The sequence below is a fragment of the Clinocottus analis genome, unplaced genomic scaffold (assembly GCF_023055335.1).
Source record: "Clinocottus analis isolate CAN_PGR_092001 unplaced genomic scaffold, fCliAna1.0.p SCAF_12, whole genome shotgun sequence".
In the NCBI taxonomy this organism is placed as follows: Eukaryota; Metazoa; Chordata; class Actinopteri; order Perciformes; family Cottidae; genus Clinocottus; species Clinocottus analis.
This window is the reverse complement of record NW_027175843.1, coordinates 5,873,874-5,889,051: the sequence shown is the minus strand read 5'-3', so window position 1 is coordinate 5,889,051 and position 15,178 is coordinate 5,873,874. Positions and strand designations below refer to the sequence as shown.

The 15,178-nt window shown below is 40.0% G+C and overlaps 2 protein-coding genes across 3 annotated transcripts in view; one reads left to right on the top strand and one right to left on the bottom strand.

Moving 5' to 3' along the window:
• Nucleotides 1–7,768, top strand: part of mlphb (melanophilin b) — a 33,328-nt gene extending 25,560 nt beyond the window's left edge. For both annotated transcript variants that reach the window (XM_068572764.1, XM_068572763.1), the window contains 6 exons: nt 568–870; nt 2,553–2,702; nt 2,804–2,872; nt 3,936–3,984; nt 4,469–4,563; nt 6,551–7,768. In XM_068572764.1, the coding sequence (XP_068428865.1) occupies nt 568–870; nt 2,553–2,702; nt 2,804–2,872; nt 3,936–3,984; nt 4,469–4,563; nt 6,551–6,577 (693 nt within the window). In that variant the 3' untranslated portion in view covers nt 6,578–7,768. The remainder of the gene's footprint in view (nt 1–567; nt 871–2,552; nt 2,703–2,803; nt 2,873–3,935; nt 3,985–4,468; nt 4,564–6,550) is intronic.
• Nucleotides 7,769–11,342: 3,574 nt separating this feature from the next.
• LOC137782542 (ras-related protein Rab-17-like) lies at nt 11,343–13,146 on the bottom strand. Its single transcript, XM_068571898.1, has 5 exons — nt 12,960–13,146; nt 12,179–12,330; nt 11,952–12,077; nt 11,721–11,814; nt 11,343–11,473 (listed from the first exon to the last, which is right to left on the bottom strand). Exons 1-5 carry the CDS (start codon nt 13,138–13,140, stop codon nt 11,343–11,345), a joined length of 684 nt encoding a protein of 227 aa, XP_068427999.1. The 5' UTR covers nt 13,141–13,146.
• Between the last annotated feature and the right edge of the window lie 2,032 nt (nt 13,147–15,178).

The following is a 15,178-nucleotide window of genomic DNA, read 5'->3' as shown; positions in this document are numbered from 1 at the left end:
CTGAGAATAAAGTCTAAGTTCTTAGATTTGAATCAGAATTAGATTAAAAATGATTACTTTATTCAGTTTCAGTGTCACGGAAGACTCTTGGCCAATATGTATTGTGCAGAAAGCCAGGCAACAAGTCAGAAGTTTATCACACATGTGGTTTAAGGTGATAGTGACAGTGGCACGTTTACCAATTTGAAAATTGCAGCAATCGTTGGAACAACGGGAGTTTGATTTCATTGGCTGAAACAATAACTGCTGCTAGCTACATACATGATGTCATGCTAAATGACTGAGGTAAAAACAAAACTATGTTTCCCAGGCAAAAGGTTTGCATTTGCACCTGATGATCTACTTATATTGCAAGGTATCTCTTTATAAATGACTTGTGACACAAATATAAGAGCTGTATCATTCTTGGATTACATGGTGGAGCGAGTCAGCCGAAGTATTACAGTACAGCATCATTAATAGAAAATGTAATTGCATTACATTCGCAGGGTCAAACCGCTCAGGCACCGCACCAACTGCTTTTACTCAAGCAATGCATCCACTTATTCTCTGCTCTGTTCCCTGCAGACCAACCAGGCTCCTCTTACTCCAAACAGAACCTCTCCTCTTCCTCAGTGCGAAGAAGTGGACTTAGAGGAGCAGCAACTGAGACAGAAGCTGCACGAGATGACGGACAACATCAGTGACCACGGCCTAACCTCTGACGAGGATGAGCCCGACAGGCCGCTCTCTTCCCAAGAGATCGCAGCATGGAGGAGCCCCGAGCGGGACGCCAAGCCCACCAGAATACCAGCCAGACCCACATCCAGGACGAGCATTATTCTCTGCAGACTGGAGGAGGAGCAGCCTCAGCTGACCGAGTCTCAGAAGGTACAGACAGCTGCTGCAAGTTTAATGAGCAAATCATCAGCAGAGGAAAATAAGTATTCACAACTCAAGCATTTGATGCCAGAAAGTTCATCAGAAACATACATACTGCACATCTGGACTGTTGCACACACTGTTCCAAAGGTGGAGGAGAAGAGCCTTGCTCATGAAATTTCATATTACGTTTGCAGGATTACATTTGGAGCACACACTAGTCATAAGTCACTCAGCCGTAGCATTTATTTTTCCTTTGCTCCCAGCTTCTCCCAAACAGAGAATGAAATAGAAGAATAACTCCTTCTTATTTTCTGTGCTAAGCAGCCTGAGTGGCTATTCTATGGCACGTCTTTCCCTTAAAAGCTAACAGTGCTCTGGTGATTAATGACATTGTGTTAAAATCTCTGTAATATAGGCCTGTTTAGACTGGATGCCCTCTCTTTAAAGTATCATCTAACAGCAGCGAGCACAAGCAGGGGAACACTCAGGTATGACCTGGTGAACTTGTGATGGTTTTACAGCGCTGCTGTCTTGCTTTCAGTTTGACTGAAGGGAGCAAAGGTCAACCGCTATCAACCTGTGATCTCACAGCGGCCCTTCTGTTCTGCTTATCATCAAACCAAAGCTTTTTCTGCTTCTTTGACAACAGTGAGCAGTAAATGACAACTTGCCACTCCAGGTTATGCTGCTGTGGCAGAATAGTGGTGATACAAAGTGTGTTCCCCTCACAGTAGATGTTTGCCACACTGGGAATGTCTACTGGAGCAATGTGGACTCAATATGTTTTCTTCAGAGAAGACTGAATGCTTCTTATTCACTTTCCCAATGACGTCGTAGCTCGTCTCCATCTGTCATTTTACAATATTAGGTTCATAACACAATTATATAGGAAACCACAATCAGATTTCATAACTGTACTAAGTTTAAAAAGAGAGAGAGAGAGAGAGAAAGAGAGAGAGAGAGAGAGAGAGAGAGAGAGAGAGAGAGAGAGAGAGAGAGAGAGACAGTAGAACATGGATGTACAATGTAGCTGCTGTATGTTTGCAGGCGAGGTGGGCTCAAGGCCTCCTCCAACGACAGGATGTGCTGCTTCTGGGAGATGCTGTTTGGATAATAAATACCAAGACAGTTATCTGATACGGCTGATTTGGAAATTCATCATTCCAGTTGACGCTGCTTTGAACTTTTCATCCACAAATGTCTCCATCAGGACACCTCCAACCTAAACAACACAACAGGTTGTGTGTCACTAGCCTACTTCTGATATGACACCCCTCTTAACGTGAGGACCACACTATTATTACAAAGGAACGCTACAAAAGTGAATCACATGACTGTTTTCTTAACTCTTATCTCGTTGTTAGTGGTTTAATAAATCCAGGCAGCTGAATAAACTATGTTCAGGTACAGAAAGCACAAATTCACAAAGCAATTGTCAATATATATATATATATGTATATATATATATATATGTGTGTGTGTGTATATATATATATATATATATATATATATATATATATATATATATATATATATATATATATATATATATATATATATATATGTATTAAGTAGTAAGATATGTACTGAGCATATCTTTATATATTTTATGTTTGATTGATAAACTTGTGAGAAAAAAAAGTGCATGATGAAGTTTTGATGTGAATTTCCTCCCAATTGTCTCGTAGACAAACCGCTCAACAGGCAGCCTGGAGAGGAAGTGGCGCCCCCTAGAGGAGGGGTCAAAGACCGGCTTTAAAGGCTCAACGGCCCTACTGGTCGAGCTGGAGGACAAGGTAGCTCAAGCAGCTGCCAGCGTCCAGAACACCCAGAGCGAGGTAGGCGAACACCAGAAGCTGAGTTCAGCTCAGATAGCACTTTAGATCTGTTTCAATGAGACAGAGAGGTGAGCAGAGTCTGTCTCTCGCTTTGTCCCGAGGTCTCCTACATAGAGAACAGGATTGCTGCCCTCAACGCTGCCGGCATGCCAGTGGATAAGAGAAGAAAGGTAAAGACGTTTCTTTTATTTGGATTTGCAAGCCAGACTTTAGGAGTCAGAGCTTTTAAATGTCTTTACATGAACATGTCTAATGGCGTAAAACACTTTTGGTATTCTTCTGAAGGCAGCTTTAATCCAACTGGTAGACTTTATAGGCTCCTTCGAGATGAGCCATGAAGCCAAATGCGTAACAGGAAGAGACTTGCTGGTAAATCGAGCTGAGCGCTCATTGGGAGTTAAATCTCGGTGCTGATGAACTCCCGTTGGCTTCTTGAAATGTCACCTTCACTTCCTCTATCATTTATTGTTATTATCCCACAATGTTAATATGAACTTCTATATATCGATGGCCAAAGAGCAAAACCTCCTATCTGAAAAATTCCCTTTTTTGAGAATTAAAAAAACAAATTTGCTGTTTTCTTGCAAAATTATATTTGTTAAGGATACCCAATACATAATACAAAAAGAATAGGATGTTCCCCCCACTTTTTCTGGATAACTTCGCACTTTGCAATTATTTTATACTATACATTCATTACATGTATACTCATTAATACCTGTCATTCACTATTCAGACAGATTACTGATAGTAATATCTGGTGTTTTCATACTCTGTTTATTCTGGATTTTCTTCTGTAGTTTCTGTACATTACTCTGCACTTTACTGCTTTCTGACTTCCAGGTTAGATGCTAGATGTACTTTTTTCACCTCAGTACCTGCACTCACAAGGAAGTGTAATCTAAACTCAAGCAGTAACACGTGCATTGAACACATTTGTGCATTCTCGATGAACGCAAACTGTTCAAGGCCGCGGACAAAAATAGATTAGAGAGGTTCTTCCTGTTACGTGTAGTGTTCAAGCCCATTGTTTATTTAAAATGACGACATACTAAAGAAATGTACAATCAAATTAAAAATCAACCAATGAGATAACTTCTTTAGCCTCTGCAGGTCTGTCTCTGATAAATATTTATTCTCTGCAAGGTGCCAAAATGGCTAAAAGGCCATATATTTCCCACATTCTCTTTTCTTTTCTTTTTAATTTTTGATTTCCTCTTTGTTGTCTCCCAGTCAGCGATCCCGATCCAAGCCAGAAGACTCTCCTACAACTTTCCCACAAGTAAGAATCGACACTGCTGCCCCAGAGCGTGATCCCCAGAGCATCCCGCCTGACTCAGAACATCTTAACTTTGTTAAACTCAGAACACATGATGATCTATTTTGTGAGCTGGTGAACACTGTGTCCCATGGCACTATGGCTTTCATTTTCCCAGCTGTATGTCAGAGACTCAAATTCTTTACAGGCATGATTCCCACAGGCATATTGTGCTCTAAATGCACGAATGTTTCGAGGAATAGCTATAGTTAGTGGTTATGCAATACGTTTGTTAACCTCACTGAGGTGTTTGCCACTCGGGCAATTTGGACTCAATAATTGTTCTTTAGAGAAGACTAAATGCTTCTATTTCACTTACCCAATAATGTATCTAGTTTTCATCTGTCATTTTACAAACCACAAGACTTCAATACTGGCATAAGTTTAAAAAGAGAGAGAGAGAGACAGGAGAACATGGAAGTACATCGAAGCTGCTGTATGTTTGCAGGCGAGGTGGACAGGTTTGTGAGAAACTCCTTCGACAGGGGCTCCCTGACTCAGAGGAACCCAGTGGCTAAGCCCAAGGCCAAGGCCACCTGTGCGGTATGACCCCACTGTACGGTGCTGGGTGCATTGAAGGGTTCGGTTCCAACATCACACAGCTACCATTTGAGAAAAAAAAGTAAAGTATTTATGGCAACACAAACAACAAAAAAAGACTGTATATGTCCCATGGGACCGAAAAGCTCATTTGTCAGGCAACCTCATATCATAAAGAAAAGGCCATTTCTCCGAAGGTCCATTGCTCAGAAAATACTCTCCGGGCAACAAACAGAAAACACGAGGATAGTTATTGTGCAGAATGACTCATCTGACCTTGCAGGGTGCGATATATTTTGCCTTGCTATGGTGAAGAGATGACCCGCCCTACTCTGTCTCTGATTGGCCTACGGTGACATTCTGAAACAAACCCTAACTTATGTCACTCCTTAATCTTGAACCTAAACCGACCCAAACAAAGGCAACGAGCACTAGCCATCATTCTGCGTAATAATTTGAATAATACTTCTAATTATTGCAGGCAGAGTGTATATTTTTGGAACGATGGGCCTTCCTGAGCAGTGGCTATTTGTTTTCCATGCTTTTGGTCCAATGGGACATTGTTTTGACTATTGGGCTTGGTAATAATGGGCCCCCACAACAATGCACAGTCCACAAACAGTGGAAAGCAGCTTGAATGGCTCTTTGGTAACAAAATAAAATCTCTCTACCAGCACCTCTAAAGCTCACGAGTTAACACATTTTGAAGTCTAGGAAGTCGCTGCTTCCAGTCAAGAAATATTAACCATCCTTTAGCAGCGTGTTGCTTTAATACTTCGGTTAGAAAGCTTTAGCGTTGCTGGTACTGTTGGAGTTTGTTTCCTTTGAAACTTAGCCAAGCTAGCTGTGCTAAGCTATGCTAAAGTAACTGTAAGCTCGCTGTGGCCTTATAGTCTGAAATAAAAGTGTTGTGCTTGAAGAGCAAAGTCACACCATTTCCTCATATAAATATTTTTTTCTGCAAATGGATCTAATTGTTGGAAAGGAACTCTTCACTGGCTTTGACTTCTTCTACTGGTGGATCATCTGGTGGCGGATTTCCAATCAGGCTTTGTGATGATTTTAAATAATTGTATTTCCTTTAATCGTTGCTTGTTCTGTTCGAATCAGAATTATTGTATTATTGAGAATGTATGATTGATGCCCCAACTAACCTCATTCAGTTTTTTTTAATTAAAACCATTTGTTTCTTAATTCTTCATACATAAAGACCATATATTTTTTTCTGATATTATTGATGTTTTTTTTGTCCTGAATTCAAATACAGCAGTTCATGGATCTTACCAAAAAGAGCTGAGAACCATGAAAAGGTTCCATTAGATTAGGGAAAGAAACACTAGTTATGAAAAGTATTGGCCGTTTATTGTGATGTATAATGATCATTTAAAACACAGGTGTCTGCCAAGATTTCTGAAAGGCTCTTAAAGTTAATCATCAAGATTTGAAAGACAGCCATGCTAAAATACGTCTCAGGTGTATCCTGTTGGAAAAAAAAGAAAAATCTTCTTTAACTGTCAATGAGGCTTTTTTCCCTCAATATTTCAGCTTTTATTAGCCATATGCAAACAAATCCAAGCTAAGGTCCAGTCCCTCCGTCCCTCCCCCCAGCTATAAACAAGAGCTTTCATCTCCCTTTGATTACCATCATTTGCGTGGACCTCTCTCCACACTGGTGAGGAAACAATGCCTGCTGAGTGAATTCCTATTTAATGTGCTTTAAATACGTCGTTAGTTTCTTTTCATCAGGCTGCAGTGAGCATTCACAACACCATGATGTATAAGTCATCAACAGGTTTGTTCACGTCCAGCACCGACGTTACAGACCCCGTGGTTTTCCGATCGTATTTATGTTTGTGTCTCGGTTTGCTTTGAATGATTTCATGGCTAACAATTGATCATTTAACCCAATCAAAGCATGCAATGATTGATTATCTAAGTGCTATTTGCAGCCAGTCATTGTTTGTTTCTTTCCGTCTTTCTCTGATTGCAGAAACCAGTAATGACGCAGGACTCATGAGGAGGAGGCTGAGCATCATGTGACCACGTCTGTGTATGCACTCATTTTTTGCACACATTAACATGCGAGTTAATGCACTCACCTTACTCTACAAAAGCTTTCACATTTCCTGTTTTAATCTGAAATCTATCGTTATTTGTTTCAATATTCGCACCGTAGACTAGAAGTGAAAATGTTTCCAGATTCAAGCAACATTTTAAATTGTGATATTTGCAGCTAGTACAATAACAAACACAAATATTTGAAATGTTTTTTAAAAAAAACAATTTTTTAATCTTTTATTTAATATTTTGTGATGTTTTCTTAGTATACTGTCATCATTAGAAGAAAGTTAAACACATTCATCCTTGTCTCATATGATTAGTGAAATAGTGATGTACGGCATATAAATACAAATAAACATAGACAGTGATGCACTTTTCCTTGTGTGTATTTTGGCACAATATCTAAATGCCCTTTATAGTAAACGTGTGAATTTTATAATCTTTTTTCTGCATATTTATGCCATTGAGAGCTTCAAAGACTTTGTACTACTTCTACATAGTCAGTAATTGTATATTGTTTGGATCTTCAGAAGTGGGGTTGAATGAGTTACGTCACCATAGTTGGAATATTCCTCCAGTAGCTGCAGTTAATAAAGAAGCAAACAGGAGAACCGGCACCGGAGCGGTAGATAGACCGCTTTAGCTTGTGAGACTGAACTGAAGCCGCTATTAACTCACAGAACACAGGACTTCTGGTCAACCGCTGCCTCAATCTGTTAGTTAGTTTGTGTTATTGTAGGACTTTGGTGAATCCAAACTAACCCTTTAAAACACCAAAGTCCGTGACATACGGAAACTCCTGTGTCCTGCGATCTAAAATTACTTTTCTTGTCTATGTATGTATGCATGTATGTATGTATATATATATATATATATTGTTCTTCACTGCTTTACCTTGCCGTCAGACAGCCCATTCCAATCAGACACAGAAGCTCTTCAATGCCACAAGACTCCATTGGTAAAAACCGTAGATTGTGTAGATTGTCTGATTTGCAATAACCCAAGGCCAATTCAGTTTCTCACCAAGTTTAACAGTCATCGGCATAATACATATATGTACAATTGGATCATGTTAAATTTTGTCATTGCAGACGATAAAAGGAATTTCCATGAACTGTTGACAGAAAACTATGGGAACATCCTAAATGAAAACACGTTTTTAGTTTAAACATCACATTAATAAATGTCTAACTCTAATTATGCAGTAACATTGTGTTTTTTTCCATCAATTGTCTTATTAAATTATTTACAAACTAAACTGACATTGTCATCCTTTGGTGTTTCGTAGTTTTACGCACACACATCAAACAGCACTTTGTCTAACAGTTCTCTGCTACATCTGTTTTGTCTTCCTGGGGCAGAAGTGCATCATGGTTCTCCACTCAGCCTCTTCTTGTTGATGGAATGTTGGCAGCTGCTGACCGCTTTTGTACTTGCTGGGTCCATTAGTATTAAGATAGGATAAGTTATATTTTATGGGGGGAAATGTAGCTTGGGCAATAGTTCTGCACATAGCTGTAGTCCACATACACCATACACAGCCAACAGACTCTATGATACACAGACAAGAGACTAACAGAAAGCACAGCATGCCTGAGGGATTAGAAATATAAAAAAATAAGCACGATAACAGAGTTTTTTATTTATTTTATCTTAGTAAGTGGTGGTCATGCCTCAACTTAACAGCCCTGATGGTTGTCTCTCCACAGGGAGAGTTGTATCTGTGCGCTGGCCTGATGCTTTCAATGTCCTTGATCTTTTAGGAAAGGGGAATTGAAGACAGGCCATTTTACAACGCAAAGTAGAACTATGTTTTTTTTAAACATGAATACCCACAACATGACTATATGTACTTTTGGTTGGTTTATGAAAACGTATGCTCTAAAAACCATTACTGAACAAAAGAGTAAAGAGCGCCACCTACTGTGTAGAAATGTGAACTGCATTGACAGAAGATTCCCTGTCTGAAAAGGACTGCGTCCTTATCACAGATGCTGTGTTGGAAGTGAAGTACAGAAGGTCCTATGATGTTTTGACAATCTCACAAACTAACACTTTAAAATGTGTCACAGCATCCAACGACACCCTAAAACCCAAAATACTCTCCCAGTTCAATGGGAACTTTGGGCATTTGCCGCAATACAGTGAATCTTATAGTGATCTTGAGAGGTGGGTGGCATCAGCATAGCGTTCTCATATCAGGGTTGTGTGTGCTCAACGGGCTTTCGATTCACAATAGAGGCAGGAAGGAGGTGGTGCAGTCATCATCCTCACACCTGTTCAGCTCCTGAGGTTTTGACCGAGGAGAGAGTGAAGCAGCTGGTGGAGTTTGGATTGGCAGGCTATCCGACAAGAAATCCTCGGAGCGGCAATTCGTCATAATTCTTTGATATTCCTGTGAGTTGCGAAATCAGGCCAAATGTGTCTACTGTGTGTGTCTCCTCTGATGTTCCTCCATATCCGCTGCACACCGACCCGGAATATATGGGGAGCCAAAGGGCTCAACATTTGCATAAATAAGCCTAAATACAGGCAAAATATGTAATATTAATTGTGACATAATTAACATTTTAAAACTCATTTCATTATAGTGAGAGTGTTTTTACATCACTAGTTTATTGATGAACATTTTTGGAAAAAATTGCAGCAGGTCTGTCGTCTTTTTAATATCATCTTTCGCCTTTTTTACAATTACAGATTCTTTTGTGGAGTAAAACATCCACCAAATGGCAATGTCAGTGATATAAATACTTGAACTAAATAAAAATAAAAAAGTATTATGAAATAAAATAGATATGACTGCATAAAAATCAGCCGGCTTTCTTTGAGAATTGAATGTATGAAATGTTATGTATTTTGGAGAAGCCAGAGAACATTTTTGATGTGTGACTTTAGCCCACTACTCTACTTTTCATGGAAAATGTGTTGTAGAAGAGACGTATAGTCCGAGGAAAAGGTGCAAAACGTTTCCATCTACAAGATGTATACTCGTAATGACAACCCAATCCTTCCACTGCATTTCATTAACTCAGCGTGAGGTGTTCTTTGCCTCTGTGAAGTCTAGAGGGAGCTTGGTTTCAATTGTTTGAGTCACTTAGCAGTAAAAAAAAGAAAAAAGCCCACATTTGGAGCCATCATGCAGAAAAAGAATGCGCTGTGTGTTCGGAGAAAACATGAGAGGATGTTGTTCAAAGAGCAAGTGACTGCAGGGGGGAGACGTCCCTCAGTATGGAAGCTGCAGTGGGACAAATGCAAACAGAAGTACCACTTCACTTATTGTCTTTAAAAATCCTGCCAATACTATTGCGGCATGCACAGCGAGTTTAATACAAAACAGATTATGAAAAATGTACACGCTATTCTGCCAGAATTGTTTTTAAAGAAAACATGCAACAACATCACGTTTGTCCCGGCAGCAGTTTGATTTTTTAATGAACACCTTTAGTTGTTGTGTTTAGATTTAAATTTATCATCTTTTTATGTTGGTTGTGTGTCTTGTTGTCTAGTTTCATATGGCCTTTTCCGGTTTTTGTTCTTGTAAAGTGTTTTTTGTCTCTTGTGCACTGTGAACCTTGTCTGTTGTTGTCTGGATGAGTGTGTTGTTGTCTATGGTGACAAATGAGTTTGCCCACTGGGGATTAATAAAGTTTTCTATCTATCACTTTTTGGTCTACGGACTGAACACAGAATCATTCATGCAGATGTAAAAGAAGCGGGTCAACTCTGAAGCAGCGAACATGATTTGTTTGGCCTAGTATAAGACAGAACCCCTACTGGTTTTCTATCCAAAATGTTCAAATATTACAGAAAAGACACCATTTGGTAATAACAAAATGTATTTTGTTAATTTGATCAAGACACAATGAAATCATGCAGGAACCAGCTTATGGCAGTCTCCCTCAACAGCAGAGCCTCGCCTCTCCGCTCTGCTCCATCGCGCCCCCATCACGGGCCCCCATCACGGGGCCCCCATCACAGGCCCCACGACCGGCCCCACGCTGCTGGTGGGCCCGCTGGAGGGAGAACCAGAACCAAGACTGAATGACAGACTCTGCTGGAGTAAAATGAGAGGTTTTCCAGGGAGTCTGCGGCTCAGAAACACTACCACATTCATCCACAGGGGCCGCCATAATCAACACAAATTGAAAGTTCCTACTATCTATAAGCATGAGTTGAACTTAGGAGCCTACACTAAGACAAAGGGGGACGTCTTTTAAAAACATTGAATATTTTAGGCATTTTGAAATGTTTAATTTACTATGAAAGTATGTGTCACAATTTGTACTGTTGCTTTTTTATCATTATCTTTATTGAACTTGACTATTGAGTAAAAAAGGGAAATGTGGCAACCGCACTCAATGTAGCTGTGCTCAGGCAGGAGACCCTGAATGAGGAATCAGTCCAACATCTGGCATGAACAGAAACTGAGGGGGTTGGTCATAAACCCATTAATAAAAACAGTCCGACACGTAGAACATGAGGACATATCCTGCATGAATATTGGTGAGCAGCTTTTAGCTTGAAGTAAAACAACATGAATATATTACTCTCCACCACAGGGCATACTGCAGGAAAACATTCGGTGTTATGCATCCAATCAATCAAACAGGAAGAGAACCAAAGATTCAGAATCTACAGGCATTTTTATTTTTTGGAGAGTTTTTTATATGTATACCAGCTGCCTATATGTTATTTAGAGCAACAGAAACAAGCTTTTAGGTTTAGGGTCCAACTTTGCAACAGGATACCAAAGGACTGATTGTGTCTCTGCAATGCAGATCCACATGTGGCGTCTCCTTCCACTCCGACAGACCTCCCTGCTGCGCTCCAACACACTCGTGCACTCTGTGGGCTGAAATGCAAGCTCTGTTAGCAAAGACAACCATGCTTGTGAGCATGCTGTCATTTCAGAGGCCAGGAGTTGCAGCTTCAAACGAAAACTTGCACCTCAGAACTGAACTTATATGACAATATTTTACTGTTTTGATCACGCCAATAACTGTGTAGAGATTAGAGATGAAGTAGATCACATTTGCTCGTCACGTTTGCATCTACCGCACTCTAGTGGTAGTTGCAGTTCCGTTGATACTTTCACTTACCAACAGCGAGCAATAGCTCGCTGACCTGATCTCCTGACAGGGCCGACGTCTCTGTAAACAATAAGCCCCTATCATTGGCCAGACTCCGGCCTTCCTGTATGGCGACATAAACCAAAAAAGAATAGAAATAGTATGTCACGGATTCAAATGTACAGTTAATAAATACGGATACAGATTGACTGAGCTTGAAGGGGATTTTTTATATCTATATATGCATATACATGTGTTTACCTTCACTGAGACTTGTCGACCGTGCGCCTGATCCACCTTGTTGCCTACCAGCCATATGACGGTGGATCCTGGGATGTACTGTTTCTCAAGCTCTTTGAGCCACACTTGAGCTCTGATAAAAGTTTCCTGTGGTGACACACGCACAACGATACAATCTGGCACAAGCAGCAGCCAAGATGAGACAAGACAAGTCACGTCCGGGTAAAAAGGTGTCAGCTGCTTTTTACCTTCTGGCTGATGTCGTAGACCAGGAGAGCGGTGTGGGCCCCCCTGTAGTAAAGTGAGGTGACGCTGTGGTACTTCTCCGCCCCTGCAGTGTCCCATATCTCAAAGCGAAGCGTGACATCGCTCAGATGCACCTCCCGTGTCATGTAGGCACCTGGAGAGGGTCAGACAGCACAAGGACACCATTAGAGGGGATTCAATTTTTCAATGTTGAGTCTTTGGAGGTGTTGCTAGATCTTATTCGCAATTTAGCCAGTGACATATCTTCTTTTTCTTTTTTTTTACATCAGCAGATATCAGAATCAGAACCATTTATTGCCAAGTGATTTTGCACAAACAAGGAATTTGTCCTGGCAGAAGGTGCACAGCATTTAACAATAACAACAATAACAATGAACATTTAACTATGAACATGTGTATGAATTGGCCACCATATATGTCAAACTAAAATATTATACAGCTTACGTTTGACCGGACTGGACCGGTACCCTTGTTACCGGGATGCACAGAAAGAATGAATGAAAAAAATGTTGATTGATTATCAAGGTTAGAAAGATGTTTTATTTGGAAAAATGACCGGATACATCCGTCTGTGAGTCTAAAGCTAGGCTAAGCTAGCTACCCTGACCTCAGAGACATAGAAGTGGTCTAATTGAAATCCAAGCACGGCAGCCAAAACATTTCAAAACATTTTAAACTATTTAGTTTTTTTTTCAGTGTTAATATTTTACTCTGTTATGTATCATCTATTTCTATGCAAAGCTCTGAGTGTCATATACTCACAGCCCACAGTCGGTGAACTACTCCTGAATTCATCTTTGGCAAACCGCAGTGCCAGGCTGGACTTTCCCACACCAGAGCTTCCCAGAAGCACCATCTTCACCCTGAGGGTCTGCACTGATCTACTGGAAGTGTCACCGCGGAGCCGGGCTCCTGCTTTACCCCCGGGGAGCTTTTCTCCCATCAAAAGTTTCCTTCACTCCAAAAGAGTGAGAGTTCACAGACTGACAAGAGAGCGGTCAGTCTCTTTCCTGTTCAGCAGCAACAGCTACTCCAAACGGCAGAGAAGAGTTCATGTGTCTTCTTTGTTGTGACAGTCTGAGGCTGTGCTTCACCGTGTGTCACAAGAAAATAGAAGTAAAACCAAAGTCCAGTCCTGACTTGTAAAAAAGACCAGTAACATTTCACTTCCTCATACACACACACACAACTGGGCCATAAAACCTTCCAGGCCATTGAGCTACAAACCAAATGCACTTTATCATAAATTAAACTTTTCACAGGTATACAAAGATAATTGGGATTGGGAAGTAAACAACACAAATTTTTTTCTCCAATATTTGCGCTGTCTATTTCTCATCCACCCAGTTTTTATAATGCAACTGCTACATGTCAGATACACAAGTTGAACTCTTTTTTTTCACATCCGTGTGACTTTAACAATGCAAAAAAATGCTTTTGCTATAAATTTTCTGTTACAATATTGCTAAGCGTTGCGTGGTGAAATAACTAGCGTATGCCATTAGAAATTAGACTCAGCGAAATCTCCTCTGCTTGAGTTCATATATTAGGCTGCACAGACTGCAGTGTTGCTATCTCCTTGCAATATACTGCATCAACACAAGAGGGCGCTGTTGTAGCATCTCAGCCCAGTGGCAATGATAAAGGTTCAGTCTAAGAATGTGCGCTCAATCTATCCACTGAAATTATTTTTTTAAACCATCACAACATTTAAATAACATTTTAAAATAAAAAAATCTTGGCATTCAGAAAAGTTATTTGCAGAAAAAATAATCTGGCCCAATTAGCACCACGAATACAACCTAGAAATATAATATAATAATACAAACTTTTAGATGTGATTCCCATAATAAACAAAAAACTTCATATAAAATTGTATAAGTAAGATACAAAATATAACTTTGATAAGAGTGTAAAAATAACACATTGGTTTTAGAAGTTCTAAATTAATACAGTGATACCACAAAGATATACAAAGTATCTGGTGACGTCACTATCGTCGTAGTTAATCATGTACAGCATTGTCGTGTCGACATTGCACCAGCAGATGGCGAGCAAGTATTACATTTTACTTCCAGGACGTCTCAGACAGATGCTCTTACAGCGCCTCTTTGTTTCCTTGCTCATCCTCCTCATCCATCATCTGCATCCTTTGTGAAGATACCCAGCTTTGCTCTTCCTTATCCTCCTCCGTCCTCTCTGAGGACCTCAAGCCCTGCTCCTCCTCCTCCTTTTATACCCTCTTTTCCCTCCGACAAACTGCGTTGGGATTTGAAGCGTATCAGAGTGGAGCATTTACCCAAGGCCACTATAAATCTTTTCAAATTAAAGATAATAATTACAATTTCTATATCAATACTATCTCAGTTCTCTCAGTCAATACCTTAAGTAAACAAGGGAACTAGCGCCTTTTCTGTCCTCTATTTTTTTCTTTCTTTTTTACTTTTCCCACTCTCCTTTTTCTTCCCCTGTCTCTCTTAACAGACTATTATTCCTGTATTATAATTCAACTGCTACGTGTCAGAGGGAAACAGAAGAGAAACAACTAATGTTTCACATCCGTGTTACTCTACATTGCTATCTTCTTGCAATATACTGCATTAACGCGAGAGGGCGCCGTTGTAGCATGTCAGCCCAGTAGCAATAATAAAGGATCAGTCTAACGTGTTCCATCCGCTGAAATTATTTAAACCATCGCATCAAATACAAAATCTTGGCATGTAGAAAAGTTCTTTACAGAAAAAAATAATCTAGTATATTAGATCACTATAATAAACAAAGCACTTAATATAAAAACGTATAATTAGATACAAAATAACACATTGGTTTTAGAAGTTCTAAACTGATACAATGATACAACAAAGATAAACAAAGTATCTGGTGACGTCACTATCAACTCATTGACCATTACGAACGCACTATATCGGACCATTACGTCAAGAGTACGGGATCTGCACTGTGTCCATTGTTGATCTCTTCAC